At 40.5% G+C, this 27,616-nt stretch overlaps 1 protein-coding gene across 7 annotated transcripts in view; it reads left to right on the forward strand.

The window, feature by feature from the left end:
- The window catches only part of COL4A4 (collagen type IV alpha 4 chain), a 123,054-nt gene that overhangs the window by 63,218 nt on the left and 32,220 nt on the right, over positions 1 to 27,616 (forward strand). For all 7 annotated transcript variants that reach the window (XM_046644939.1, XM_046644940.1, XM_046644941.1 and 4 more), the window contains 15 exons: positions 1,445 to 1,534; positions 2,528 to 2,691; positions 6,783 to 6,855; positions 7,829 to 7,935; positions 10,079 to 10,262; positions 11,319 to 11,387; positions 13,082 to 13,189; positions 13,680 to 13,898; positions 15,537 to 15,698; positions 16,788 to 16,958; positions 17,551 to 17,694; positions 19,554 to 19,661; positions 20,562 to 20,743; positions 21,576 to 21,639; positions 24,245 to 24,319. In XM_046644939.1, the coding sequence (XP_046500895.1) occupies positions 1,445 to 1,534; positions 2,528 to 2,691; positions 6,783 to 6,855; positions 7,829 to 7,935; positions 10,079 to 10,262; positions 11,319 to 11,387; positions 13,082 to 13,189; positions 13,680 to 13,898; positions 15,537 to 15,698; positions 16,788 to 16,958; positions 17,551 to 17,694; positions 19,554 to 19,661; positions 20,562 to 20,743; positions 21,576 to 21,639; positions 24,245 to 24,319 (1,920 nt within the window). The remainder of the gene's footprint in view (positions 1 to 1,444; positions 1,535 to 2,527; positions 2,692 to 6,782; positions 6,856 to 7,828; positions 7,936 to 10,078; positions 10,263 to 11,318; positions 11,388 to 13,081; positions 13,190 to 13,679; positions 13,899 to 15,536; positions 15,699 to 16,787; positions 16,959 to 17,550; positions 17,695 to 19,553; positions 19,662 to 20,561; positions 20,744 to 21,575; positions 21,640 to 24,244; positions 24,320 to 27,616) is intronic.

Here is a 27,616-nt window from a genome sequence, read left to right on the forward strand (position 1 = left end):
GGTTGGAAATATGTTTCCTTCAGGTTTTTGAAGGCATTTCTCATTGTTTTCTAGTATTGTTACTGAGAAGTCCAATAACATTTAGATATTTGATCCTTTGTTCAAAGTCTGTTTTTTTCTCTGAAAGCTTATAGGAAGTTTTCTGTTTTCACTATCTTTAAATTTCACAATGATTTACCTCTGTGTGGGTACATTTGCATTTATTTGCAGGCACTCAATGAGCACTTTCATTTAACACAAATCTTTCACTTCTGGAAAAACTTCTTGAAGTATTTCTTTGAAAATATTCTTTCCTTCATTTTTTCTCCCTGTTTTCTCTTTCTGGACTCTATATATTTGTCTCTCTATATATTTGTCTATTAGAGAATCAGTCCTACATGTCTCTTTTTCTAATCTTTATTATTCTTCACCTTTACTTTTCTGTAACACTTTCTGGTAGACTTCCTCAACTCCATCTTCCAACTCTGCTCCTGAATTTTTAAATTTCTGCTTTTGTAATCAATTTTTTTTTGATTTCCAAAGATTTTATTGTTGCCTTTGTTTTCTTTTAATGTTTCCTTTTGCAGCAGCCTGTTCATGTCTCAGGGATGAGATGCCTTCCCTCATCTGCTTTTTTAATTATATAGTTTCTTTTAAAGTTTTCTTCTTACTACATTGTCTGTTTCCTCCAATTATGAGGGGTTATTGTGTTTTCCTGCTGCAATTCTTGAGAAGGGGATCTTATGGTTTAACTCTTTCTTTAACTAACCATCTTGTTTTGGGTCTTACTCTCATTCTACTTCAGAGGTACAAATTCCTGAACTTTTGGAGAGATTTCTTATGTAAATTGTGTTCTTTCTCTGCTTTCCCCACTGCCTGCTTAGAATTTCAGCTTTTTAGGGTCTGCTGAGTCCTTTTACATTTTTTTGCTGTTGTTTCTTTTCCTTTTTCTTTGTCCTGCAGTCTTATGCCTTTTTGTGATACTCTTTTACTGTCTGTTATTTGGGGAAAACAAGGAACTTATTGTTTGTATTTTATCTGTCATCTTCAACCAGATGTCTCTGATTTTTTTCTTTTACAAGCTCTGCTCTATGCCTTCTTCATTAGGTAATTACAATTGAAGGGGAAAAAGGATCTTTGCTGTACACCTACTCTTAATTTTTTTGTTTATTTGTTTTGTTCTGTGTTTTGTTGCATACTACCTTGCTCTTTAACCCACTAAATTAGGGCTGAGATTAGGGATGTCTTTATCAAGGTTGTGGTGACAGAAGCGTGCTGTGACAATTGTGTGGTCTGTTTTTGTATATATTCTTCTATCAGAGAGAAAGAATCATAGGAAAAGAATGGAAGAAAGAGTGGGGTTGAGGGGGAGATGTGAGTGGGAGAGGCACTTCTACTTGTTCTATAGAAGACACTCACAAAAATTGTGTGATTCTCTCTGCCCATCCCTTTCCCCACTGTAAAGCTATATATTGTAGTGCTGGGCACCCTGGACCACAAGGAATGAAAGGCAAAGTGGGTCCTCCAGGAAGAAGAGGCTCAAAAGGTGAAAAAGGCAAGTATGCATCAAAGGTAGAAGTTCTAGAAGACAACATATGGAAGATTGGGGGGCATTTGTGAAACATACAAGGTAGCAGTTAATGTAGATATTACTCACCTTAGTTACCCACTGTGAGTTCTCCACCTCATTATGTGCTTATGATGCGATTAGAACTTACCACAAAGTCAAATCCTTGCATCTCAAGTACAAAGAAGACACTTACTGGGCATGGAATTTGCCTCAAGGTGGTGACATTTTTCACAAGATCCTCTTGGTTCCATGAAAGAAGCAGAGCTAGGACAGTAGTGATCTTTTCTTTCAGTTTCTCTGTGTGGGTCCCATATTTCCCAGACTCATCAAATGCCTATGGCTCTATGCTTCTCCACCCTAAATTGTTTGGTGCCTTTTTGACCAACTGAGTCAGGCGGGTGTGAGAGCTGAGAGGTTTGACTATCCTATAGACCTTGTTTTAGACTAAAACTCTTGATGATTAGAAAATGCATTATAGTGAATTAACAATTGTAATATGCAGTGCAGTCAGTAATTCCTCTTCGCATATTATGTTGATTCTTTAAAGTTCGGAGTTTGTAGTCTAACCAATTTTTTTTTTGTTGTTTCTTCAGCAGGAACCAATTAAGAGACTTTTTTAGTAGTAACCAAGCAAGAGACTTTTAAACTTTTAAAAATAAGGAGCTTTTTTATTTTTAAAGTTTCTTCAGTAGAATTGGACATTAGCTTTTTTCCTACAATTTGTCAGGATGAGTTTATTAAGACACAGAACATCCCATTTGTCTAGAAATGATTCATCCACCCCACATAGGCCATGCCTAGGTACTCCTGCACCCATGCCCCATGGCCCCACATCACACATTATCGATTGTCTGCAATAAGAATTGTGCATATCAGACCCTTTTTGTTCTTATTTTAACTATTGGTTTTGTATAGTAAAGTCTTTATTGGGATTTCATTCAGGAAATATGACAAAGCTACCTTTTATCCTCTGTCTAGGAAGCATGGGGCTCTGTGCCTGCCAGCCCGGTCCCATGGGCCCACCAGGCCCTCCAGGACTTCCTGGGAGGCAGGGTAGTAAGGGAGACTTGGGCCTCCCTGGGTGGCTTGGAGAAAAAGGTTACCCAGGCCCTCCTGGTGCAGAAGGATCTCCAGGGCCACCAGTGAGTAACTCTTACCAATAACAATCTTTCTAGTTCAAAGAAACAGAGATAGAATTCAATTGTACCACATTCTAATGTATAGTGCGATATATATTTAATGTTTTGGACCTATAAATATATTAATGGCCACAAAAAAAATCTGTATTCATTCATTCAACTAATATTTATTGAGTACCTGCTATACTAGGTTCTAGGTGCTGAGGATACAACAGGGACCAGAACACAATCTCTGCCCTCCTGGGTCCTCCACTTTGTGGGGAAGACACACACCATATAACAGATAGACAAGTAAATATACAGTATGGCAGATGGCAGTAAAAGCCATCACCATCTAGTGTGGTTTGAGTGGAGAGGGTAAGGGGTGGAGCAGGAGGAGATGAAGTCAAAGAACTGGGTGGAGGTTAGGAGGAGTTGCAGAGAGTGGGGCTTTGTAGATGGGTTGAATTTGAGTTTTTCCTCTGGATGACATGGAACAGCCAGTGGAGGGTTTTAAGAAGAAAGACAGATACTCTGACATTAGTTTTAAATGGATCATTCTGGGAGCTCTGTTAGGAGCAGACCACAGGGGACAAGGGAAGAAGCAGGGAGATTAGCTGGGAGCTTGCTGCAGTAATCCTGGTGAAATATGATGGTGGATAGATTAACATTTTAGTGCTGGGTGTGGTGGGAAGTGGTCAGATTCTAGATATATTTTGAAGATAGAGCCAACAGAGCCATTAGACTGGACATGGGATATGAGAAGAAGAGAAGTAAAGGATGGAGCCAAGATGGGACAGACAACTTGAGGAGCAGCTGTGGGGTGGGGAGGGGAAGCAGTGTTGTTGGGAACATTTAAAGCTTGAGGCACCTATTAGAAAAGCAAGGGGAGATGTTGAGGGCGATGATTAAGCTCTCCCTGTGCCACCCTTGTCATACTTGCAAATTCTGCTCAACAGGGAGCTGGGTCCTTAATGCATGTATGTTGAATGAATATGGTTGCAATTATTAAGCAGTTTACATTTTATCATTGCTTTTTTAATTCAACATTTTATCATAATAATTTTTGTTGTTGTTGCTACTTAATCTTCTTAATGAAGATTTTATTGGCTCTAAGATACTTATGTGGCTCCTATTGAGTTGCTTCTCAGGGCTAGCATCTTGGAGTGTGGATTGCTGGTTCATCCAGTGTTATCCTGGCTAAGGCTTATGTAATTCAGCTGCTCCAGGACTTGTCTTTAGACTGGCCGTATATCTGATGCCTTTTTTCTGTGTATGCTTCTGTTCATATGACTTCTCTGCATTTAATTCATCACCTTGTGGTCACAGTTAGGGACCAGGTTCATACCATGGGGCACTATGAAGGAAAGGAGGAAGGGATAGACAGAAGGAGAGAGCACAAAAGGACCACAGAAAATCACTATGTCCCCTCTCATCAGCTTGTCTGTGGCCCCAGTGGCCATAGTTGGTGGGAAAGTGGAAGACAGAGAAGTAGTTTTAAGCTCTTTGCAACTTTTTCTGTGGTTGGACCAAGGCTTTGTATCCATTGTCTTAGCCAACGAGCACTCCTTGGAGTGGGGTTTCCCACCAGGACACTATAGTGCAAGACATGGGGGTTTAGGAGCATACGGACCCAGCTTCAAATCCCAGCTTTGACATTGGTGAGTTCTGCAGTCTTCCTGAGCTTCAGCACCTCATGTATAAATTGGATATACCAACACCTGTCTTATATTTAATTCAGCAATGTATTTGGAAGGCTGTAAGGTACACACCAGTGAACCAGATGGCCAGAGTCACCACCCCTGAGGAGTTGCAGAGCAAACCAAACATCATGAACTGACGTGGGCTAAATCTGACCTGTTGGCATATTTGGTTTTGCCTCAGGATGTTCGTTTTTGTATTGTTAATATGAGATTTATGGCTGCCCTTGAGTAATGGGAAGTTCATTACCACTGGGTCAATGCATTCCCACTACAGCCAGAGGCCGAGAGGTGGTCGTGTCCATGGGAGGAGGTCCGGGTGCTCCCGTCTCCACCATGCCCACCGCCTGCTTCCCTCCAAAGGACATGGCCCCTGTGGGCATCTGTGGTGAAAGTCCCTGATCCAGACTGTGTATAAACGACTAGTGCATGCCTGACAGAGGACTTTTTTGTTGCTGCTGAGATTTGTTGTTGTATTAACACCCGGGTTTAGTGATGTCCCGTCTTAGAATTGTGAAAAATAGCTCTCGATCCCAAAGTGGTTGGGAACTTTTGCCCCAGGAATTTCTTAGGTTCAACATTTGTTTCACCAGAGTCTAAGTGCCATGAAGGCAAGATGGTCTCCTTAACTGCTGTGGCCTCAGTACTCAGAAAACACCTGGCACTTCGTAGGTTCTCAGTAAATGTCTCTTGTGAAATCCAAAGGCAGTGCAGGTAATTCTTTTTCTTGCCAGCTCAACTAAGTCTGTGATCTGACTCTAGTCCTTAAATTTCTACATCTGCAGAGCATTAGAGCAATTCATAGTACACTTTAAGTCTCTAATGTGCAGACTAATAAACCGCTCAGATTCCCAGGGTGTATTTGTTCATCCAGGGTACCAAGGTCTTCCTTATTAAGCATACCAGTGGTATTCTCTTTCTGGAGAGAAAGTGGTTCATATGCTATGTGAATAGTTTTCCATCTTGATAATTTATCCATCAGAAGGACATTTTCATTATCCATCTCTTAGACTGGCTATTGTATGCCACACAATGTACGCCATACAATTTTACCCGTCTTGTTGTCACTTATGACTTGGCATATACAGTAAAAATAAGAATTAAAACAGTACTCAACCCATTTTACTACTTTATTATTTGTAAAGTTCTTTTCTTGTCTAATTTGGCTATTTCTACTAAGAAATTTGTTCCACCCACCTTTTTGATGCCTCACAGACATCCTTACACACAGGATGCTGTCCTGGAGTGATCTTCTTGGGAGTACTGAGTGGTGTGCATGTAGCTATATTTTCTCTACGTTAAATGGCTCCCAACCGTTTTGCCCATTAGAATTTTCATGACTGTTGTGTACATTTTTGGTTTCTTCTTCAGTCTTCCTGCTTAATATTTTCTCCTCTTTATAGTTCACTGCTTATAAACTAGTAGAGGCTAGTTAAAAAGATAATTAAACTTGCTTGAACATGTGGTTTGATTGTATGAAAATAAGGCAAGGTAGCGTCTGTGTGAGCAAATGTTCTTGTCAGCCATTTTTACCTCCTTCCAAATTCTTGTCTGACTTTCTTAATTATTGAGGTCACCAGATAAGTAACCTAAAGCTATGTATGGTGTTTCTAGAACTGCATTTACTAGACTGCTTGGCCTCTTTAATACACTAACAGTAGGTTTCCAGATTTTTAACATGGCTTAATGTCAATAACATGTAACACTTACAAAACCATGACCCAAATACTCCAGTCTCAGAGCAATGTTGAGGTCAAAACATGGTGAGCCCATTAGCCACAATTAGTTGTTTACTTGTGATACAGAAGAAATGTATTGACTACAGCATAGGTTCTTATTTTCTCTTCTCTGGCTCATCAGCTTCTCTCAGTATCACAGTGTTTTTCATCACACACTCATCCCTAAACCTCTACCTTCAGCTGTAGTGGCAGCTCTTGTGGTTGACCTATCCCCCTCTTTCCTCCAGATTCTATGTCACTATGCCCAAGATAGTTAAAAAAATTTCTTTTAATTATAAATTTTTATTTGGAGATACATGTTTATTTTACAACTCACAAGAAGTCACACAATCATACAAAGGGTTCCCATGTATCCTTCCCCCAGCTTCCCCCAGCTTCCCCCAGTGATATCTTATCTGACCGTAGTACACTGCCCAAACCAGGAAATTGACATTGATACATTTCTATCGACTCAGGCACAGACCTTATTCAGATGCCACCAGCTTTATATGCAATTCAAGAACCTCAGTTTTCCAAGGTGAGACCCATCTTGGAAGGCAGGGAAGATGAGACCAAGATTGCCAAACTAGAAGAATCTAGAACAGGTGATTTATAAGGAAAGAAGAGATTAGATGTACATGAATAATTTTTCACTGATCACAATTAAACTGATTTGTTCCTCTTATTTTTCACCAAGGGAAAACCTGGTGCCTCAGGACCACCTGGCAGCAAAGGAGAAAAGGGTGACATGGTTGTATCAAGAGTTAAAGGTGAGCCTAATCAGTCATGGCTCCCTGCGATTTTGTGAATGACATATGAACCATCTTCTTGCATTAATTTCCCCTGTGACCACAGATCAATTCTATAAGAAGACTTAGGATTATTAAGATTGCTTTAAAAAATGCTCTCGGCTCTTTAGAGTTGTGTGAATGTTGAGCCTCAAATCTTCTGTCTCCTAAAGGCTTCTTTAGTCATATATTCAAATCCTCATTGTTGTGAACTTGAGTTTGACCCAAAACCTCCTTTAACTTACCTAACGTTTATTCCCTGAATTATAATATCTGGCATTAATCAAGAACATTTTGCTTGTGACAAATCCAACTTGAAGTAGTTTAAGAAAAAAAAGTAACTTACTGACTGACGTAAAAATTTAAAGCTTAGATGTAGAGTTTGCACTGGGACAACTGCATCAGAAGGTTCCTCTACATCGTGTATTTTTCATTGTGCCATCTGCATTTTCTCCCCAACACTGGCTTTCTCTGGCTGTGAGTACATGCCACAGGCAGCTCCAAGGTTGTACAAACAAATATGGAAGTCACCTCTACTTTGTCAGTTCCATTTAGAAAAAGAAATTTTAAGAAGGCTTGAACTAGCCTGGGGCAAGTGCTCAACCATAGACTGTTCCCCCATTCACTTTGACCAGGGGATGGAGTACCATCTTTGGCATCACACAAGAAAGGGAAGATGCTGTTGTGATTGGCACCTCAACTCACAGCCTCCTTGTTGGAATCAGAAAAGGAACATTTCCCAAATAAAGAGATTCACTAGGTTGGGAAATTGTCATTCTCCCCTCTAACTTTTGCATGGTTGTCTTTGTGTGAGTTTAGTCAACTGAGACACTCAGAGGAATCTGTACCAGCCTACACAGAGTCAAGGTCATTGCCTTTATTTTTAGTCCTTTGTTTCCTCCTACTTCACCCACTGCTGAAAAGGGCTTAAATATTTTTTGGCTTTTGTTCTCAGGGCGCAAAGGAGAAAGAGGTCCTGATGGGCCCCCAGGATTTCCAGGACAGCAAGGACAACATGGTCGGGATGGTCGCGCTGGAGAAAAAGGGGATCCAGGACCCCCAGTAAGTATAATTCTTCTCTTACTATAGAATTTCACTTTCTTATAGGGTCACACAAGTATCTACTTTCCTCTTCTCAATTTACTGAACTGTAACGCATTAAGTATCAACATGCTGTAAATCAGAGTCACGCTTAATTCACTGCTACAAAAAGACGATTGTTATAAAATGTGAGGCGTAATTGCAGATGGTTTAAAATCCTAAGTGGTAGTTCAGTCATAGCAAGACTTTCTGTCCCCATTTGTATCATTCTCGTGGTATTTCTTTCTTTCTGGGGCCCTTATATCTACGAAGCCCCCACTGATTTGAGGTCTGTTCAGTTGACTCTGTAGGGTGGAGGATAGAGCACAGGTCCTGATAATTATCTTCAGTTCTGTTCCCTGGTGAAGAAGGGCATGAAGAAAAGTGGCAGCAAGAAAGGGTGAACTGTCCACTGAAATTGACATATTGGCTGATGGAAACAAATCCACTGAATCGACATATTGGCTGATGGAAAATCCCACCAACAATCATATTTCTGCATTTTTCAAACATGTGTTGAATGGAGTCCAGGTGTAGTAATGGAAGTCATAAGAAAAAGACTATGAGATGTGATCCAGTGTTTAGGAACGTGAAATATCTTGGGTATATGAAAGTTTTGAATGTTACAGAAACTAAGCTAGATGTTTACTCATAAGAGCAGTCTCCTGAAGAGCAATTATCTTTCCAATTTTACAGTCAGGAAATGGAAGCTTAGAGTATGTTACTCAAGGTCGTCTAGCTACCAAGTAGACTAAACAGGAGTGAAAACCTAGTCTGCCTTATTCCAAAGCACGTGCCGCTTCCAGCGGACTCTGCTGCCTGCTACTGAGTATTTTAATAGGGAAGGACCACGTTCTGATTTTATGAGAACTCCATCAGACAGAGTCCACGTGAATAAGAGAGAGAAGCTAGGAAATCAGGTTAGATGGTGTTTATAGCTTTCTGGTCTTTCGGCTGATATCAAGTATTGTGAATGAAGTCTGCTTTAGACTTGATAATCCCTGTTGATTCATTCTTTCACTTAAGAAACTATTTAGAAACCAACCTCACTGAGTGGTAATTATCATCACGTACTAACCTAATTGTGAAAAATCAAAGCATATGTACAGATCAAATTGGGAGAGGAATTTCTATAACACCCACTGATGGGGGTGAGGGGGGGTTCTTTCTAGATTTGTTAAAACAATCCAGACTCACAAGACTATGTGGGACCACATTTGGGACCAGACTACCAGAGGGATAGAAGACGTGACCCTCAGCGTGCCAGCAGGGCAGCGTCAGGCATTCCTTGTATGTGAGAGTCCTTGCAGCTGTTCATATGGTTGGGGTGCAAGGAAATGAGATCTGCATATGGCAGAAGTGTGAGTCCCCCTGACTTGAGAGCCTCATTCTCCCCAGGAGCTGTTATCTCCACAGCACAGCTAGCAGGGAACCGCAGAAGGAACTTTCCAGTTACAGGAGCCACCTCTCCAGGAATCCCCAACAAGGGCTCCACACAGATCTTTTTAGTTCTTCCAAACCAAGAACAAATGTGCAGCCAGGGATTGATTTTAGCAGAAGCAATATTGCCTCATAATGTAGTTGGCATCCAGTTTTTATGGCGTTTCCAGAGGAACAGAACTAGACAGTTAACCAAAGGTCAAATTCTTATGCGGGAGGAGAAAGGATTTGTCAGCATTTTGCCCACAGACATGGAGGGCGATGGAGTCTATCCCTGTATCTGCTTATAAGGGTGCAGGAAAACGATTTCAAATACATAAGAACTTACTCAATTTGTAAGCCTACCGCCTCCCTTAATGTACCTGTTTTTATATTTTATTATATTTGATAGTAGAGGGTGGTTCTACATAAAATTTCTCATTCTGTATTTAAGACATAACATACACATAACTTTCTGTATTTGAGGCATAACACACATCCCCCCATAGCATATATGTGTATCTAAATATGTATGTAAAATGTTAAGAAGGATCTAAGTTAATCATTTTAAATTACGTTTGCTGTTGAGTAACTGTCTCCTGGAATTATGAGCTTCCTACATGTGCTTCAATAGCTATGACAATGACTGCTTTGAGTTCATGACATTCAAAGTTTGGTAATTGACTCATGATGCACACCTTCCCAGGGGGATCATGAAGCTGCAGCCCCAGGTGATCGAGGGTTTCCTGGACCGCCGGGCCCACCTGGCAGAGCAGGGCCTAGGGGGCCTCCAGGACTGGGATTTCCTGGTCTACCGGGACAGAGAGGGCCACCAGGAGCTCCAGGCCGCCCGGGCAGCAGGGGCCCTGAGGGCTTGAAGGGTCAGAAAGGTAATTTTGAATGTTTTGTGTGGCAGAATGTCAAGTGAAATCATGGAAGCTGAAGTGAGGGAGACTCTCTTCCGGGCAAAGTTATTACAGTTCTGGCAGAACTGCTAAAGAAAATTCCATCAAGCTGCTGTTCCAACCTTGAACGTTGTCAGACAAGGAAAGCATTTCAGCATAATCAATATTTAAAACAAATCCTTAAAATGCTAAGATATCTTTGTTGCTTTGTTTGTCTGGGATATCAAAATTGCCTTTCATTCATTTCTCAGTATCAACATATACAATCTGACTTATTAAAATTACGTATAGATATTCGAAATGTCTATTTTTTATAATCTTTTGAAATAATGCAGTGTATTTTAATAAAAAACACTAGTATTTCATTTCAGAAATACATCATTGTCCATGAAAACCCATTTGTAAGCATTCTAGGGAGAAAAAAAGAAGAGATTTCAAATATATTTGACAGTTATATGAATTTCAAACAATAGTGACTTGCAGTATTAAAATTGAAAACTTTTAAAAGGTTGGAAAAAGATTACATAATAATATAATATAATATATAATATAATATATTTGAAACACCTGACCCATGGCAGGCCCTCAATAATGGTAGCTGTTGTTAATATCTCTCCTGGTCTCTTTATTTGCACAATTCCCCACATCCAAAATAGCAGCCAAATCTTCTGAACTCACTGTTGGAAGCTTGCTGCTGTTTCATGATTTATCAAAGCTTTGGATTCCATTGTATTAGATATCCACGGACCTATAAACACATTATGTTTTCTAGGTTATTGAAACTGATACTTCTTGGAATCCGTATTTTCTTATTCCCCTTATGTTTATAACTGTTCTGATGATTGGAGTTCAGATTTGAGGACAGATCTTCTAGGAATCCAGAATAAAAGTGGTGCAAGTGATCTAATGATACTTGGGCAGTCTTCTTTTCCTTTGAATTCCACACACAATATGAAAAAGTATCTTGACTGAGTTGTCATTGTGAGTCCCATTACACTGGGCTATCAATTATGTGAATGCCACTATTTTTTTTCATTCCAGGTGATACAATTCCTTGTAACGTAACCTACCCGGGGAGGCCAGGCCCTCCAGGCTTTGATGGACCTCCAGGTATGATAAGGAGAAGATACTGTCTTAAACATTCCCCAGAGTAAAAGAACCAGCAAGACAGATAAGTCAATAGCAAACCCTCAGGGAACTAGTTAAATTATGAGTGTTTTGAGGGACTATGGGAAAACAGCATTTGTAGTAATTCCCATTGGGTCTCTAGTCTACTGGTTTGGGCACATTCTGAATAGGTTTTTCCTATCTCTTTGTGATAAAATTTATCTTGATTTCTTCACATATCAGTAAAAACATCTGCCCTTTGAGAATTTTAAAACCATATCTTCTTTCTTTTCCTGTGCCCCAAGAGTGAAAAATGATCATTTGTTTACTGATTGTAAGTTTTACTCCGTTCTACTTTTCAAGAGATCCAAACTTCACATATTTACAGAAATAGTCTGAAAAATGCCCACATATCTACATCCTTGATTGCACTTTTATGCAACAGCTTCATTCGAATGACTTGTTTATAGGTGACTTAGACCCCAAAATTGTAGAAGGGATTTTGTCTAATTCTTTTTTATTTATTCAGAGTTCGCTTAAATTGACCCATTAAATACTAGCATGGCTATTAATGGTGACCTTTCTTGTCCCACACAGCTACAGAAAGTGTTTAAAGGTTGAATGATGGATGACTTTCCTTTGCCCTCTATAACCGTTAGCTTTCATCACAATAATGTTGTATAACAACCTCAAAATCTCGGTGGGCTACAACCACAAATATTTTTCTCTTTTATGGGTCTGCAGGTTGGCTGGGGTTCAGCCGATCTAAGATGGTCTCTATTGGTTTGGTCCCTGACTCAAGGTCAAGTTCAGGTCTGCACCACGCATCTCATTGCGGGGCCGGGGTGGTGCTCTGCTCGTGTGATTGCAGAAATGCAAGAGGGCAGGCCCAGCTTCACAGGCACAGTTCACACCTCTCGTTGCTTCATGCTTGTTAATATCCCATTGGCCAATGCAAGTCACATGACCAAGTCCAGAGCAAAATGTGGGAAGTATATTCCATCCACCACAGGGCAATGTGGAGTGAAGAATTGCTGGTTGACTGATTGAATGTTCCTTTTCACGTTGAGTGTTGTCATGGATGGATCAAAAAAGTTTGTGATCACTTTCAGCAGCTCAAGGGAAGTGAAGACAAACTTTAAGTTGGCAGTTGTACTTTCTTTGAAGTTGTTTTAGCTAAGAACTCCTAGTAGGAAATCACAGAATGTTTAAAAAAAAATCTCAATTCCTTTTGTAGATGCTTTTTGCCGTACCTCACTTAAGGGCAAATGCAGTAAGATGCAAGGAAACAGATTTTGGTCTTTATTCTGGTGCTTTCTTATCAGCCCACACGCTGGCCACCATCTCTTTCCTCCTAGAAGGACGGGCTACGCTTGCACATTCATGTTTGGGACAGAGCATGGGAAGGTCCCAAAAGATTCATCTGAATGGTGCTGTGCATCCCCAAGGCTTTTAGGAAGACTCCTTTGCAGGATGGCTTTTGAGAAAGCACCTTAACAAAATCACTCTCCATGAAACGCTTATTTGGAGCACACAACTCATAAAATGATTATGAAAACCAGGCTAGGGCACACCTTTACTTCCATAAAGTACAAATACTCTAAAAAAGACTTAACATAGGTTTTTAAAAAATCACCTTGTCTTGTTCTCACTTGATTTGTGTTTTATTGAGTCTGTGTATTGTTGTCATTGTTTAGGTCCAAAGGGATTTCCAGGTCCTCGGGGCGCTCCTGGGCTGAGGTGTTTGGATGGGGTTAAAGGTCAGCGTGGCCAACCAGGACTATCAGAAATACCTGGTCCACCTGGTAAATAAGTGTTTTTCGTTTAGGAATGTGTATACACCGCTAAGACTGGATGACCTTATTAAGCAATGTCCCAGGGATCCCTAGATAATGGGGGAATCATTTTTCTTGATACATTAAGCTCTTAGCTGTGTTTCGGTAACTTTTAGGTTATGATAATTTTATAAGTTCTCAGAGCTTCTTCCACCTGAAGCATGAATTGTAAGCTATCCTTGGTCTATGATATTGTAGAAACTGCTCATTCCAGACAGACTGTTTGCCAGTGAATGAAAGCAATCAGGGAAACATCATTGGCTTAGAGGAAATACAAAGTCATAATTTACTTTCCTGCCAAAGGTGGCAAAAACAACATTGCCTATTAAGTTACTCTTAATTTTAGTAAGTACCTCTGTATTTTAAAAAAAGAGTGGCTTTATGAAAGTAGTTGTTTTATATATGTATTGGTTCTATATTTCTACATTTAACAATTGAAACAATTTTTTTTGTTCACTAGGCTTTCGTGGTGACATAGGCGATCCAGGTCCTGGAGGGGAAAAGGGGTCCTCCCTTGTGGGGCCCCCGGGCTCTCCAGGGTCACCTGGGGTGAATGGTCAGAAAGGAATTCCCGGAGACCCTGCTTATGGCCACCCAGGACCCCCGGGAAGGAGGGGTCCTTCAGGGATGCCAGGGTTGAAAGGACTCAGAGGTGATCCAGGACGTCCAGGAGCTGCAGGTATGAGGGCTGTGCTGTCCCTGTGGTCCCCAAAGCTGGCTCAGCTCTGGAACAGGTCACTGAAGTCAGGACAGTATGTTAACACCAAGGAGCAGGGACCGTGTAACCTGCCCACTGTCGCTGCCAGGTTGAAGGAGGACAAGACAGATTGTAAGAGAAGAGCAGCTCAGAGCCAGGGAACAGTGTGGGCTGGCGTTCAGGGAAAGCTCAGTGGGAGCGCTGGGCATGAGCTGAGCCCTGGCAGACAAGCTGTATTATTTGGACAGGTGACAAGGTGGAGGGACTTTCATTCCAGCAGGGGTAGCAGGAAGGGCAGTGAAACTCAAGATGGAAAGATGGCCCTGGCACTGACTCACATCCTTTCTGAAATCACTAAGGATTCTTCAGGATCCCCAGCGGAGGTTTTCAGATTTTAATGTACTTAAAAATCACCGGGGTGGGGCATCATTAACATCGTGGTCTTCTGGGCCCCAGTCTCAGGAAGTGTGATTCCTTACATTAGGATTGGGTGGGACCCAGCAGCCCAGTCTGAACTTTAGCCTCTTGGGTGAATGTGACTAGAAGTGGACCCCAAGACCAGACTTTTAGAAACACTGTTCTGGTTCTTTCTGTCAGTGGAAGGGCCAGCATTTATTAGGTATCCATGACAGTACACAGGTATTGTATCCACGTACAGGGCACACGGAGGGTGAGGAAGTAAGCCTCACCCTTGTAAACTGGGTAGTTTTCAAGTCAAAATATTCATGTACAAAACCCCAACTAACTGGAAAGTATCAAGATAATACATTATGTGAGTCAATGAAAATCGTTTTAACCCAGTAATCCTACTGTCTCACTTGTGAAAATGTATTTAAGAGAACTGTTCAGTAGAAGATGAAGGTTATAATATGAAAATACTCTTGTAGTACTATCCACAATGGAGGAACAATTGGAAACAATATGGAGAGTTAAGTAATACACAACACACACACTCAAAGGAATACTGTTCAGCTATTAGCATTGAAAATTATATTTGTAAAGATTACAACAAAATGGAAAACATTTGCAGATTAATGTGCTATGTGAAATAATCCAACAATTGAATGTGTTCTGTGGTTACTACTTTAAAAATGTAAAACTATGAACCAATGTACAGTGAACACATGGAAAAATAAAATAGATTTTTAGGTTAGGGTATGGAATTATGGGGGATTTATTTTTCTTTCTGAAGATTATGACACTGCTTTTCCAATAAATAGAAATTTAAGAGCTCAAGTGATGAAATATCTTACAAAATGCAAATTCATACAGTGCGAACGGGTTTGTAAGTATGGTGGAGATTTGGTGTAAAACCTGCCGCAATGCAATGTTAGAGGTTAATTAAAATCAGGAAGATCCACATGGTTTTTAATTTGCATAAGCAACTTCTTTGTTGTCTACATAACCTTGTCAAGCAACTGTCAGCAATGCCTGGTTTTCCCATTCATTTGGAGCTTACTATCATCTGTGATAAGAAAATCCATTCAGAGACTTAACTCATTTGAGCACTGAGTCAGGATCAAAATGTTTAATTCCTGAATTGATAAGCATGAAACCTTTGTTGTGGGCATCCATATAGTTTTCTGCCATGAGTGTCACAGATGCAGTGTATCATTTCAGGGCCAGCTGGCATGCCCGGATTCCCGGGTCTCAAAGGTCCCAAAGGCAGAGAGGGAAGTGCCGGGTTTCCAGGTATCCCAGGTCCACCTGGCCATTCCTGTGAAAGAGGCGCTCCAGGGATCCCAGGGCAACCGGGCCTCCCTGGGGCTCCAGGCAGTCCAGGTAAGTGTCAGTAGGTGTCAAGAACTGTGAAGGGTCTGGGGCTTACCCCACTTACAAAGGAATAAGCTCACTTGTTGCTCTTCTACTGATGCTGGCAGAAGCAAGACTCCTGGGGCACAGACAAAAGACTTTACTATTCATGGCACAGAAAGTAGCATGAGCTTCATATTGGTTTCTGTCATTTCCCCATGGCACCCAAGTCACGGGGGTGACATGAGGGGCTAGATGGATGCCACGCACACAATGGGTAGTGGTATCTGGGAGGAGCTCTGATGCTGGGAACCTCCATTTTATGGTGCCAGGCAGTCTGCTTTTTGTACTGGGGGAGGCGCTGTCTCATCGGCCAAGGTTGATTGCTGCATGCACAACCTTGAAAAACAGCCCAGGTAAGGAGCAGTCAGGACCTTGTATTCTTGGCACACCCAGCAAGACGTGTAGGGGCTTAAGAGACCCGTGAAGGGATGTCCCTCAACATATGGTGCTAGGTGCTAGGGGTTTCTTTCCAATAAGATCTTCATTTCACCGTTCAGATTGTCACTGTTATTTAAATCCTGTTCCATTCGTCCAAATTCAGGAATGTGCCCTCTTCGCAGGATCGGCATGAGAATGGGGCAAACTCTGCCACTACAGCTTTATTTTTAGCACCAATAGTACTAAATGACGTTGCTCTGATCTCTGTGACTCTCTCATCACAGTGAGCAGCCTAAGCAAAATTCACTTGGCCGGAGCTTTAGGAAACACCTGGAAAGTTTTCTTCTATTAGTATTTTCCCCCCCAAGAATAAATACAAATAATATTTTTGTTCTTCACTCTTATCTATTTTCCATTTAAAAAAAAAACCCCCTCTTTATAATATTCATGCATCTCTACTGGGAAATATTTATTCAAGTAATCTGCCTTCTTTTAAAGAGCAGCCAGAAAAATATATCCTTAGACTGATGAAGAGTTATGACTGTTATTTTAGCTGATAAATATTGTTTAATTGGCCATAGATAAACAATTTAAGCTTCTATGAGTATTTTTTTCCCTGCCTGTGTGTGAAGCCAGTTTTCAGTCTTCATATGTTGTTGTCACTGTGGTTTATCTCAGGTGCCCCAGGTTGGAAAGGACAGCGAGGGGATGTGGGGCCTCCTGGACCAGCTGGAATGAAGGGCCTCCCTGGAGTCCCGGGACGGCCTGGGGCAGACGGACCCCTGGGACCACCAGGAGTCCCAGGCCCCTTTGGGGATGATGGACTACCTGGCCTTCCAGGCCCAAAGGGTAGGTAGTGCTTTTCCATTATTTCCTTCCATTTTATAAACATGAAATCCACTGCGCAGTGAAAACTGCTGTTAGACCATACTATAGAATGCACTGTTGTATTAGCCTGATTTTGCTGTTCCCTGAGTGACATGTCCCTTTTTCTGTCCTCTGTATTGCTATTTCTAGTGGCAGAATGTTTGGTGGGGAAAAGGAGTGGGGGTGTTAGGTTCACAGAACCCATAAACACTTCTACTTGATGAACTGGGTAGATCCGATAAAGGGTAGGTTCAGGGCTAAGGTACTTCTACTTTGGATGGGCCCCCACCCTCCACCCCACCTCTCCGACACCAATTTCTCTTAGCGCATTATGGGATCAGGACTCAGAAACATAAGGGCCTACACTTCAGAGCTGTGGGGTGGAAAACGGAGGACTGGATGGGAGAGCCCAGCTCTTACATGCGATGAGGTTGAGAGCAGTTGTTCACCTTCAAAACAAACTCAGAGTTAGGTGGGAATGTGCATCTCTATGTGGACAACACGGAACACAGATCTAGGAACCACACTAGCCTTTGAAATGTTTCCCTAAAAATTCACATTCTCATTTCCTCAGGACTCCAGGGGCTGCCTGGCTTCCCAGGGTTTCCAGGAGAGAGAGGAAAGCCTGGTCCAGAGGGACAACCTGGCCGAAAGGGAGAAATTGGAGAGAAGGGTTGGCCTGGCTTCCTGGGAGACCCGGGACTGAGAGGAGCCAAAGGTAAATGGAGTCATCAGCACAGTGATGCAACCTAGGTTTGTTTCGGTGTTTGATCAGAACCTATGGATATGATCTATGGAAAATAACATGGGGCTATCCTGCACTGTGGATTCCTCTGTCTTTTGGTTCTGTGGTGTTTGATTTAGAATTTTAAACAAAATTCATTTTTCTTACCTCTCATCTTATGACATATAACTATGGCAAATGAATTGCTCTTTTAATAGAAAAAAACCAACCAGTACTTTTGTTTATAGCTATTGGGTTTCAGAGAATCTTCTCAGCTATTGGGAAGGTGGTGCAGGCAGAAATTCCAGCCCCCAGATTCTGTTTCAGTTTTTCTTTTTTTACAAAAAAGCCAAACTTTTTTCTGTAAAGGGCCAGAGAGTAAATATTTTAGGGTTTGCAGGCCATATGGTCTCTGTTCTAACTACTCAACTTGGCTTTTGTAGCATGAAGGCAGCCAGAGATAACACGCAAATGAACAGAGCTGAGTTCCAAGAAAATTTTATTTATGGACACTAAAATTTGAACTTCATTTAATTTTCCCATGCCATAAAATATTATTCTTGTTTTGAGTTTTCCCTCCAATGATTTAAAAGAGTAAAAACCATTCATAGCTCATGGATTGTGTACAAAAACCGGCCTGCGGGCTGCAGTTTGCCGACCTCTGAACTAGAATGAGTCCTCTCTCATCTGGGCCTTGAGTTGAGTCTCCCCCGAGATTCATTTAAAGAAAGTTGTCATTACAACAAAAAATAGAAGTTTCGAGACCCCTGGTTTAAATGTTCAGGGCCTATGCCTGTTAAATATTAGCCATGATGCTGGAGTGAATGAAGGTAACATTTCATTTGCACTGTTGAGAATGAATGCTTGTCAATTTTTAGAAACAAGGTTTTCGTCCTTAAAGCCCTTTGTGCAAATTGCCTCATATTTAATTCAAATTACTTTTACTTCTCAGTTGATTGATTCTGCTATTGTTTTTTGTTTTCCTAGCCTGTAAATTATTTATGTAGAATCAAGGAATCAAAGAGTCATTCTTGACTAGCTTAGATAAGTGCTGTTTGCTGTGCTATTATGCTACTATACAATTATCCCACTAAAAAAATTAAAAATTAGGTTAATTCCAGTGATGTGCTGGCTCTCCAAAATACAATTTTTAAAAAACGTCTTGACTCGTAGTGATTGCTGATTGCCGTGGTGTAAATACTCCCGCCATGGCATAAATACCCCCACCGTGACTGATTTAAAGCTGACAATGGTTTAATAACTGGCTTGCTGAATATTTGAATTGTTAATAATCAGTTCTTACCGAGTTGTTGCGAGCCCCCTCCAGCACAGTTCTGCAACTGGACAGTGTTCACAAAAATCAGGCAGATACATATTGTATACCTTGTCTCCTTTTTGGAATTCTCTATGTGGAGAACCAAGTTGAGATAAGTGTCTCTTCTTTCAATCTAAGGAAAATAATTAAGGGTGGCTAGGAAGGAAAAGATGGGGAGCTGGAAAATATGAGATGGGAAATTCAAATTTTACAGGATAAAGAGACATATTTTAGACCTGGAACTTTCCCAGCCTGTGTTTTTTCACTGAAGACTCTGAGACCAGTTTGGTTGAATGTAGCAAACAGTCGCTGAGCACTCACTGCACACCAGACTCCATTCCTGGACAAGCTCAGAGAGGAATCTAAAAGCCCTTCCTTTAGGAAATCGATCAACAGGATCGATACTGTGTGATCTATAAACATCAATAGTTTAGTAGATTAAATGGGGCTTCGCAAACTGGATGTGAAGTGTCGTAACAGAAGAATCACATATATGATGCCTCTGTTAATTTTCCTCTTGCATAATTAACATCTAAAGGATCGAGAGGACCCCCAGGAGATGAAGGAGAAGTGGTTATAATTCCCAGAACGGGGGAAACCGGGGATCCTGGACCTCCTGGAGATGGTGGATTCCCAGGAGAAGGAGGTAAACACTTATGTTTTTTTAACTATATCGAATAAGTTGATTTCTATACAGATCATTCAAACAAGCATGTGTATTAGGCAACTTTCCCAGCAACACTGAGACTAGGAAAGGTCTAGGAAAGGTCAGTTTTTGAATATAAATATACACTAATGAATCTCATTGTATATTTTTTCTGTGCTTTTCCATGTGAGAACTTAGCTGAAGTTCATATGTGTTTATAGATTTGGATATTCCAAAGTAGGAGCAATCCCGAGATACACATACAATACTGGTTCCAGATTTAAAGTACCCCTGTTTTTGGTGACTGGTGTTAAAATGAATAGCATAATGACTATTCAAGTCATTTTGACCCGTTCTCCTCAAAGTTCAATGTGCCTATGGGTCCCCTGAGGCTCTTGTTAAAATGCAGATTCTGAATCAGGTCTGGGGTAGGCGAGACTCTGCCTTACCAACAAGCACCCTCATGCCTGTGCTATTGGTCCTCAGAAACACTGCACAGCAAGGATTTTGACCCTCACGTTTGTGTTCTGTTTCCCAAGTTCAGACTTAATCTGCATGAGACCTGCGTTCTTGTCCTGGCTCTCTCCTTAACTCGTTGTTAGGGGACAAATGTTTTAACTTCTGTGAGTAAGTTCTTCCTCATTTGTGAGATGAGCATATTAAGGCATGTGATCCTGCATGCTCGCTCCTACCTCAGATAGCCCTGGGTCTGTTCTCGGGCAGCCTCTTTTACAGTGAGGTCAATGAAGCCAAAAATCATAGTGATGTGGCTTGGGCAGGAATTAGGATTCCCAGTACCTTTGGCTTCATCTCCTAAAAGTAGGACCAAGTCTCTCATCCTAACTAGTGCCCAGCCCAAGATTTCCACAAAGAGGTTTGTAACACTTCCAACCCTATCAGGTGATAAAGGCAATCCTGGGATGCAAGGGAGCAGAGGAGAGCCGGGAAGACACGGACCACCTGGATTTCACAGAGGAGAGCCTGGTAGAAATGGGCAGCCGGGGCTTCCTGGACCCCCAGGCCCTCCAGGCTCCCCGGGGCTGAGAGGGATCATTGGTTTTCCAGGATTTCCAGGTGACCAGGTAAGTGGCTGTTGTTTGGAGAGGAAAGAAATAATAAAACTTTTCTGCTCTAGGGGTGCCCATAAGGAGTCATTATTTGCCAGTGTATATCATTGTCTTTTTTCTGGCTTTTAGAATGTAAGCGGTATGCTGAGGGAAGAATGGAGCCTTCTAGAAGGCCATGATGTAACTTTAAGTTCTGACCAGCGCTCATGCCTGGTTCCCGTGGTATAGAATGACCCAGCCTGGTCTAAACAGCTCCATAGACACTTGCCTCAAGACTGCTGGTTTTCCAGAATATGGCGTCATCTGAAAAATGACCCAAATTCTGATTTCTCAGCCTTCCTATCTGACTGCAGATATCACAGATTTTGCTGTAAATACATTTGGTCTTCACAATCATGAATAAAATACCCCTTGAGAAGCCAAGAGACACAATAAATATAGTGATATATATCACAACTTCTGGAAAATGCATAATATAATTTGCTACCCATGTTTTGGAATAAAATAGATTTTTAAAGTTTTGGGTATGAAATGACTTCTAATACTATTTTATTTAGTATCAACTTTTTCATTCACAACTTAAAGTTATGTGATGCCATTACTCTTTTGCAGTCAGATATAGAGAATTGGATCCTACCTATTGGTATCTCTAATTCCTTAAGAGTTTTATCAACTTTTAAAAAGTAGACACATAGTAGTATGCTTGCAATACATTTCCAATTTTCTTTACCACTGCAAATTATAAAAAGAATGGGTTATGGAAAATTATAATTGGATCATACCATGCATGTGTCATTTGTATTTGAAACCCAATTAAGGTCTTACTTCTGTTTCATTAAACTCTCAGGGTCAGCCGGGTTCTCCAGGGCCCCCTGGACTTTCAGGAGTTGATGGAAGGAGAGGACCTAAAGGTATGGTTTCGAAATACAGCAGCCATCCATCAAGCTCATAGTCCTGGGCGTTTGTAATGTTGTAAGCAAGCACCTTTGGCATGAACAGTAAAGTATATCAAAAGAACAACTTTTTAGACTCTACCAGATCATCAAACCCTCAAGACCCAAATCATCCACATTTGCCATTCAGATCCAAGCGTACCAGAGAGAAAACAGCATGCCTGCAGGGCACAGCAGGTCCTCCTCCTCAGGGGGAGTCCTTGCAGCAGTCCTTGTAGTGACTGAAGCTTCATAAGTGACAGCTCAGGAGCAAGGAGACCAGATCCACATCAGTAGGCAGTGTCCACCTTGTCTTAGAAGCCCTATGCCCCACAGGAGCCAGGATCTCTTCTAAGGACTCCATAGGTATAGCTTTTAGTGTCCCAGTTACAAGAGTCACAGTATACAGAGAAGGCTAAAGCCATGACTTCTCACCAGATGTTGATAGTCCACTTAAGAATTTCTGGGCCACATGTAACTTACAATTGGGTTCTTTTTACCATAAGACAAGACTCAGCACATGTGTTTTTTGCAAAGGGCCAGATCAGAAATATTTTCAGCTATGTGGTCTCTGTCACAAATTCTTGATTGTGCATGAAAGCACTTATAGCATGAAAGCAGCCATAGACAATACACAAACACAGGTGCATGGCTATGTGCCAATAAAACTTTATTTACAAAACAGGCTGCATGTCTTAGTTTTAGTTACCTTGTGCCAAAAACAGTGTTGCCTTGTAACACAATTGACATTCTATCTCATCAGGTTTCCAGCGAAAGAGAAGTAGAAGGTTAACTCAAGGTCAAAAATGTCCTTAGAGAAAGGCAGCTCTCATTAATCCTTTATCCAGACAAACAAACAAAATCAGGATATCTTAAATTTCAATGTTTGCATAAAACCTTTAATATTTTCATTATCTTTATATACCATTGGGTTAATATTTTTCTTTAAATCTACTTTAAAATGATTCACCTTTTTAACATAGCCTTAACCTCACTATCTGTGAATCCACAGACTTGAAATGCAGTTATATTTTATTCTAATGCAGATTAAAATAAATAACTTTAAAATATAAAGCAGTAATTAATGAACCACCTAAAAATCTTCTCCCTTCCCACCAATGAAACATGCTTTACACTTTGAGAGACACTCCATAGATAATATGATAATTGCTGTAAGAAAAAATGAACTACACATACTTATTTATTCCAAAAGACTAATCTAGGTCTCTTCCTCAGAAATGGTTACAAATAGGGAAGTTTTCATATTTGATTTTGATATTTTATAGCTTCAAGGTTCAGAACTCGCTCCTCTTCTACTTACCTATCAATTTATTATGGTCCCTTTGCCTCTCTCAAAGAACAAACCTACCTCTTCTCATTTCCTTTACACTTGGATGAGGCCATGTTTGCAAGGAACTGAAATGCACTCAAGGTACCTGGAGTAAAAACTGTCTTCTGGGGTCCACAGATAGAAGCTGTAATTCCACCAGACCATAAAGTTCATGGCACTCAGCCCCTAGGCAACCCGTGGTTTCTCTCTTGAAACATTTCTACTTTTCTCCATGGTCTGCTTTTTACTTACCTGCCTACCAACTGGCTTCATAACCCTCTATCAGTGTCCTTTCTGGATCTGTATGGATCTGTTTGGATGGCTTATCAACATGCTCTGAATCAGGGCATCATGATGATCTACACCATGATAATCCTGTTGGTTTCTGCCTCAATACCCAAGGACCTCAAATTCTAACTTTTTATTCCAACTTCTCAAGGAAAGACTGGCTGACCTGGGATGGACCAGATTCCTACCCCTCAAACAATCAGCCACAATTATGAGTAGGGTCAGGTGGAAGAGAACCTTCCACAAGGTCCGGGTGGGACCCCTTAAGAAGGAATGTTGGTGTGCAGCTACTATAAAACATGCCTGATTAGCTCTCTTGTTCACTCACAATGCCATCTATTGTCTTGCCCTTCCCCACCACATCATTTTGAGTCCTTTATTTATAACTGGCTCCCAGCTATAATGTAAGTCCTTGTGTCCAAAGAGGATGCAGCAGTCGTGTGGAACAGCTCCGTGGGCCTGTGGGAGTCTTTGCCTATAATGACCTGTGAATGTGCCGTCTCTTATGAAGTCATCAATGAAGTGTGCCTTTGTGATTTTGAGTTGAGCTTCCTTGCAGAGAACTTCAAATGTGATTGCAGCAGCTGAAACAGTGACAAGTTCTGCTTTTTGTTTCTAAAACACAATATAACGATATAGTCGCTCAATGCCAAGTAATTTCTTAATAGATACCTAAGTTTGAAACTATTTTGTGGAATTTAAAAATTCAAACTTATTAAGATCTATAATTTCCTATGATTGTTATGAACTATAAAATTGTACATGTGTGTGTATGTGTGTTTAAACCACATCTTGCATCTATGTTTCCATTTGTTCTGATGTAGGAAAAAAAGCATTTTTTCAAAAATCTGCTGGAATATTTGAAGATAGACTATAAAGACAAATACCATGAAAGTTATTAAGTCACTTGTATGAGGCAAAATTAAATTCTCTTAAATAATATTGTGTGCATTTTATCATTTACAGGAAACAAAGGTGACCTTGCAAGTCAGTTTGGCCCCCCTGGTCCAAAGGGTGAGCCAGGTAGCCCTGGATGTCCAGGTATAGCTACACATTTTTCTTATTAAAACAAAAAAGAATAAGTTTGGGTTGAGAGTACTTACTTTATCCTCCTAGCTGGTGATGATTGTATCAATAGTTTCTTTCCCCTTAGCCCATTAAGATACAAATCAGAAGGATTATGTGTAAACATTGCCATCACATCCCTGGCCTAGAAAGACACTAGGATTATACACCAGGGACTCGCAATCTTTTTTCCACCATGGCTCTCCCATGACCAATGATGTTGACATAACAATACACTGCCCTGGGCATGCCCAGATTTTGACACAGTTGAAAATGAATTTCCGGCTATTTTGCAATCTCCATAATTAAAAATTCGACGTTAGCAGTAACCACTCACACTGAATGCACCTGCAGGTTGTCATCCCAGCCCTTTTCTCTCCCACTCAGAAAAGCACATGTGAATGCCAGGGAGGAGTGCCATTATTGAAATATTGTTGAATATCTCATTAACTCAATATCTAGTCTACTAAAACCCAAACCAAACAAATGTAAAACCTCAACACCAACAGTAAATCTAAGTTGTTCAAAACGGTACTTTAACAATTGACACGGAATCACTCAGAAGGGATTGGGACCTACCAGTGAATTCTTGCTCTCCAGTCAAGGCTGCAGCTGGCTACGGTAGATGACCCACAGCTGACGAAATATGCATACCCTTGAACTTAGTAAGCCAACTCATAGGAATTTAGCTTGAGTCAGTAATCAGACAAGCGTGCAGAGATACATGCACAGGGATATCCACTGCATGGAGAGAACATATGTCCATCCACAGATGATTGCTTCAGAAGTTATGTCCAGAGTCATTCAACTGATAGGGGAAGGTTAGAAACCAGGTTCATGTTTAAACGAGTCCCTTGTAAATGAAAACATCTCATAGTAATAGTTTTGTGCATTATCTTAACATTCTCTCTGGCAATAGCCATGCTTCGTTCCATACAACAGAAAGAACATCTGAGCAGAACTGCTAGGGGCGTTTTATTTCTTTGTTTTTAAACCCTATCATTGCTAAAATAGAAGTCTAACAGAAAAACAAGCTATTACAGTGGTAAAAACTTTCTTTCCCACTCTCTTTCATATGGGTCTTTTACCTCTGACATGGTCAATAAATTTAGATAATAGAATACTAAAATGTATAGGTGTACATTTGGAGGGGAAAATGGTTTTGAGGTTAGCATTATGGAGGTTCATAATAATACCAGAAAGAGAAGTCTCAGAAAGGAAAATCAGTGGCTCAAAGTCAACCTCCATTATTATTACTGTGTATATGGTCTTGGGCAAGTTGCTTTTCATCTCTGAGCTTAGTTTCCTAATCTATAAATGGGCCCTCTGCATATTACAGTACTGTTCTGAGAATCAAATGAGATTCCCTCAAAGCAATTTATAAAGTGAAAATTTACACTTTATAAAGGGGATTACATGAGTGCATTGGGTTCAGTTCTACACAAATGTAAAGTGTCATTGTCATTGTCATCATTATCATCAGCTAGCAAAACACTGAGATTCTTCCACACTTACTGGTATTTTTATGTAAACCCTGAAGACAGTGAGAATTTACAAGCTGAAAGTAGTCAAAAATGGAGGCCTTTGATATTACCTAACATTTTACGTTAAAAAATCATAAATCTGAGTTATTTTATACTTAAGCTAACTTTTTCAAGAAAATTCACCTTGGTGTAATTTCCCTGGTGTCCTGTGGTTATCACCATTTAAATTGTTCTTTTTCCCATATGCCATAGCTTTAGCTTAAAAATTTTAAATTACATCCTATGTTATTCACCAGCACAATTTCCATTGACTGGAAAAAGCTGCATTGACTTTGAAGTTGCCTAAGGAGAAGGCACAGATCTGCTGCCTGTCTCAGGGGATTATATATGAGTGTACTGGGTTCAGTTCTTCCTTGCCTCTTCAATTCAGAGAGAAAATACAGTACAGATTAACGCAGACGGTCTGTTCTTAATACAACCGCGACTGGGGAGGCAAGCTTTTTAATGCTTCAGATTTTTCATTTGGAGATGAAATAAAGCTATCTCCCCTTTACTGCAGGAATGTTTTCAGGATAAATAAAATAACACACAGTGAGGCGCATAGATCTTAAATTCAATCAGGGAACAGGTATAGACTAACACAGGCTTGTTTCATATGTGCTATAATAAATAATGACTAACTCCCTCATGGGTCTGTAAATGCAGAGCTATATATACTTTTTTGTAGATATAACTGGTCCTTTTCAGCACAGACTATTGGCTTATCCTGTAACTATGAATTGTATTAAAGTCGTACATTGTAAATAAACACATGGGAAATAGTCATCTTCTTCAGTAATCAAAGAAATGTAATTAAAGTAAGCGTGAAATATCATTTCATCCTTATTAAATTAGCAAGAAAACAAGCCAACAAACCAAAAAGTCCTCGGTGAGCACGTGGCATGATCATGGAGCTGCGAGTGGGTTACACGTAGTAGTGGTGTGAGCTGGTGCAGCATTTATCCAAACCATTTGGCAACCTCTATCAAGAACCACATGCTGAATGGTGGATTCTAGAAGACTAGGGAACAACGGAACTGCTCTCTTCAGCAAGTGACTGTCCCGAGAAAGGAACTGTAGTAGATTTTCTTTCAACTTAAGGGCTGTATCAACTGGATGCCATGTGTTGTTCTGGAATGGAACACAAGGTGGACAAGCCAGCTGTAGAGGACATTAAGGGGTTGGGGTTGGGAGAACTCAAGTACGGAATGAATCTTAGATGATATTAAGGATTGTTATTAATTTTCTTGGCTGTGGTAATGTTATTTCGGCCACATAGGAGTATGCTCTTATTTTTCAGACATACTTCCTGAAGTATTTAGGGATGGAATTCCATGCTATCTGTGGTTTACTTTAAAATACTTCAGCATTTTAAGATGCATTTAAAAAGAACCAAAATACACTATTTTACCTAGAAATTCTACTCCTAGGATTTTTTCCTAAGGAAAGAATTTAATAGGCGAAAAAGTGATTAAAGATGGACAGAGATCATTATGCATAACAGCAAAGAGTTAGAAATAAATGGAATGGCCAATAGTAGGAGAAAATTAGATTAATTAATTTAATTAATATTAACTCAGTAAGCTATCAGCCAGTCACTTAAAAATGATAATTGGGAAAACAATGACAAACTTGGAAAATTATTTATGATACAATGCTAATTTAAAAATCAGAATGTAAAATTGTGAGTATTACACATTGTTTGCATATGAAAAACTATGTCAAGGTGGTGGAATTATAGGTGCTCTGT

Source organism: Equus quagga, chromosome 17 (genome assembly GCF_021613505.1).
Source record: "Equus quagga isolate Etosha38 chromosome 17, UCLA_HA_Equagga_1.0, whole genome shotgun sequence".
Taxonomy (NCBI): Eukaryota; Metazoa; Chordata; class Mammalia; order Perissodactyla; family Equidae; genus Equus; species Equus quagga.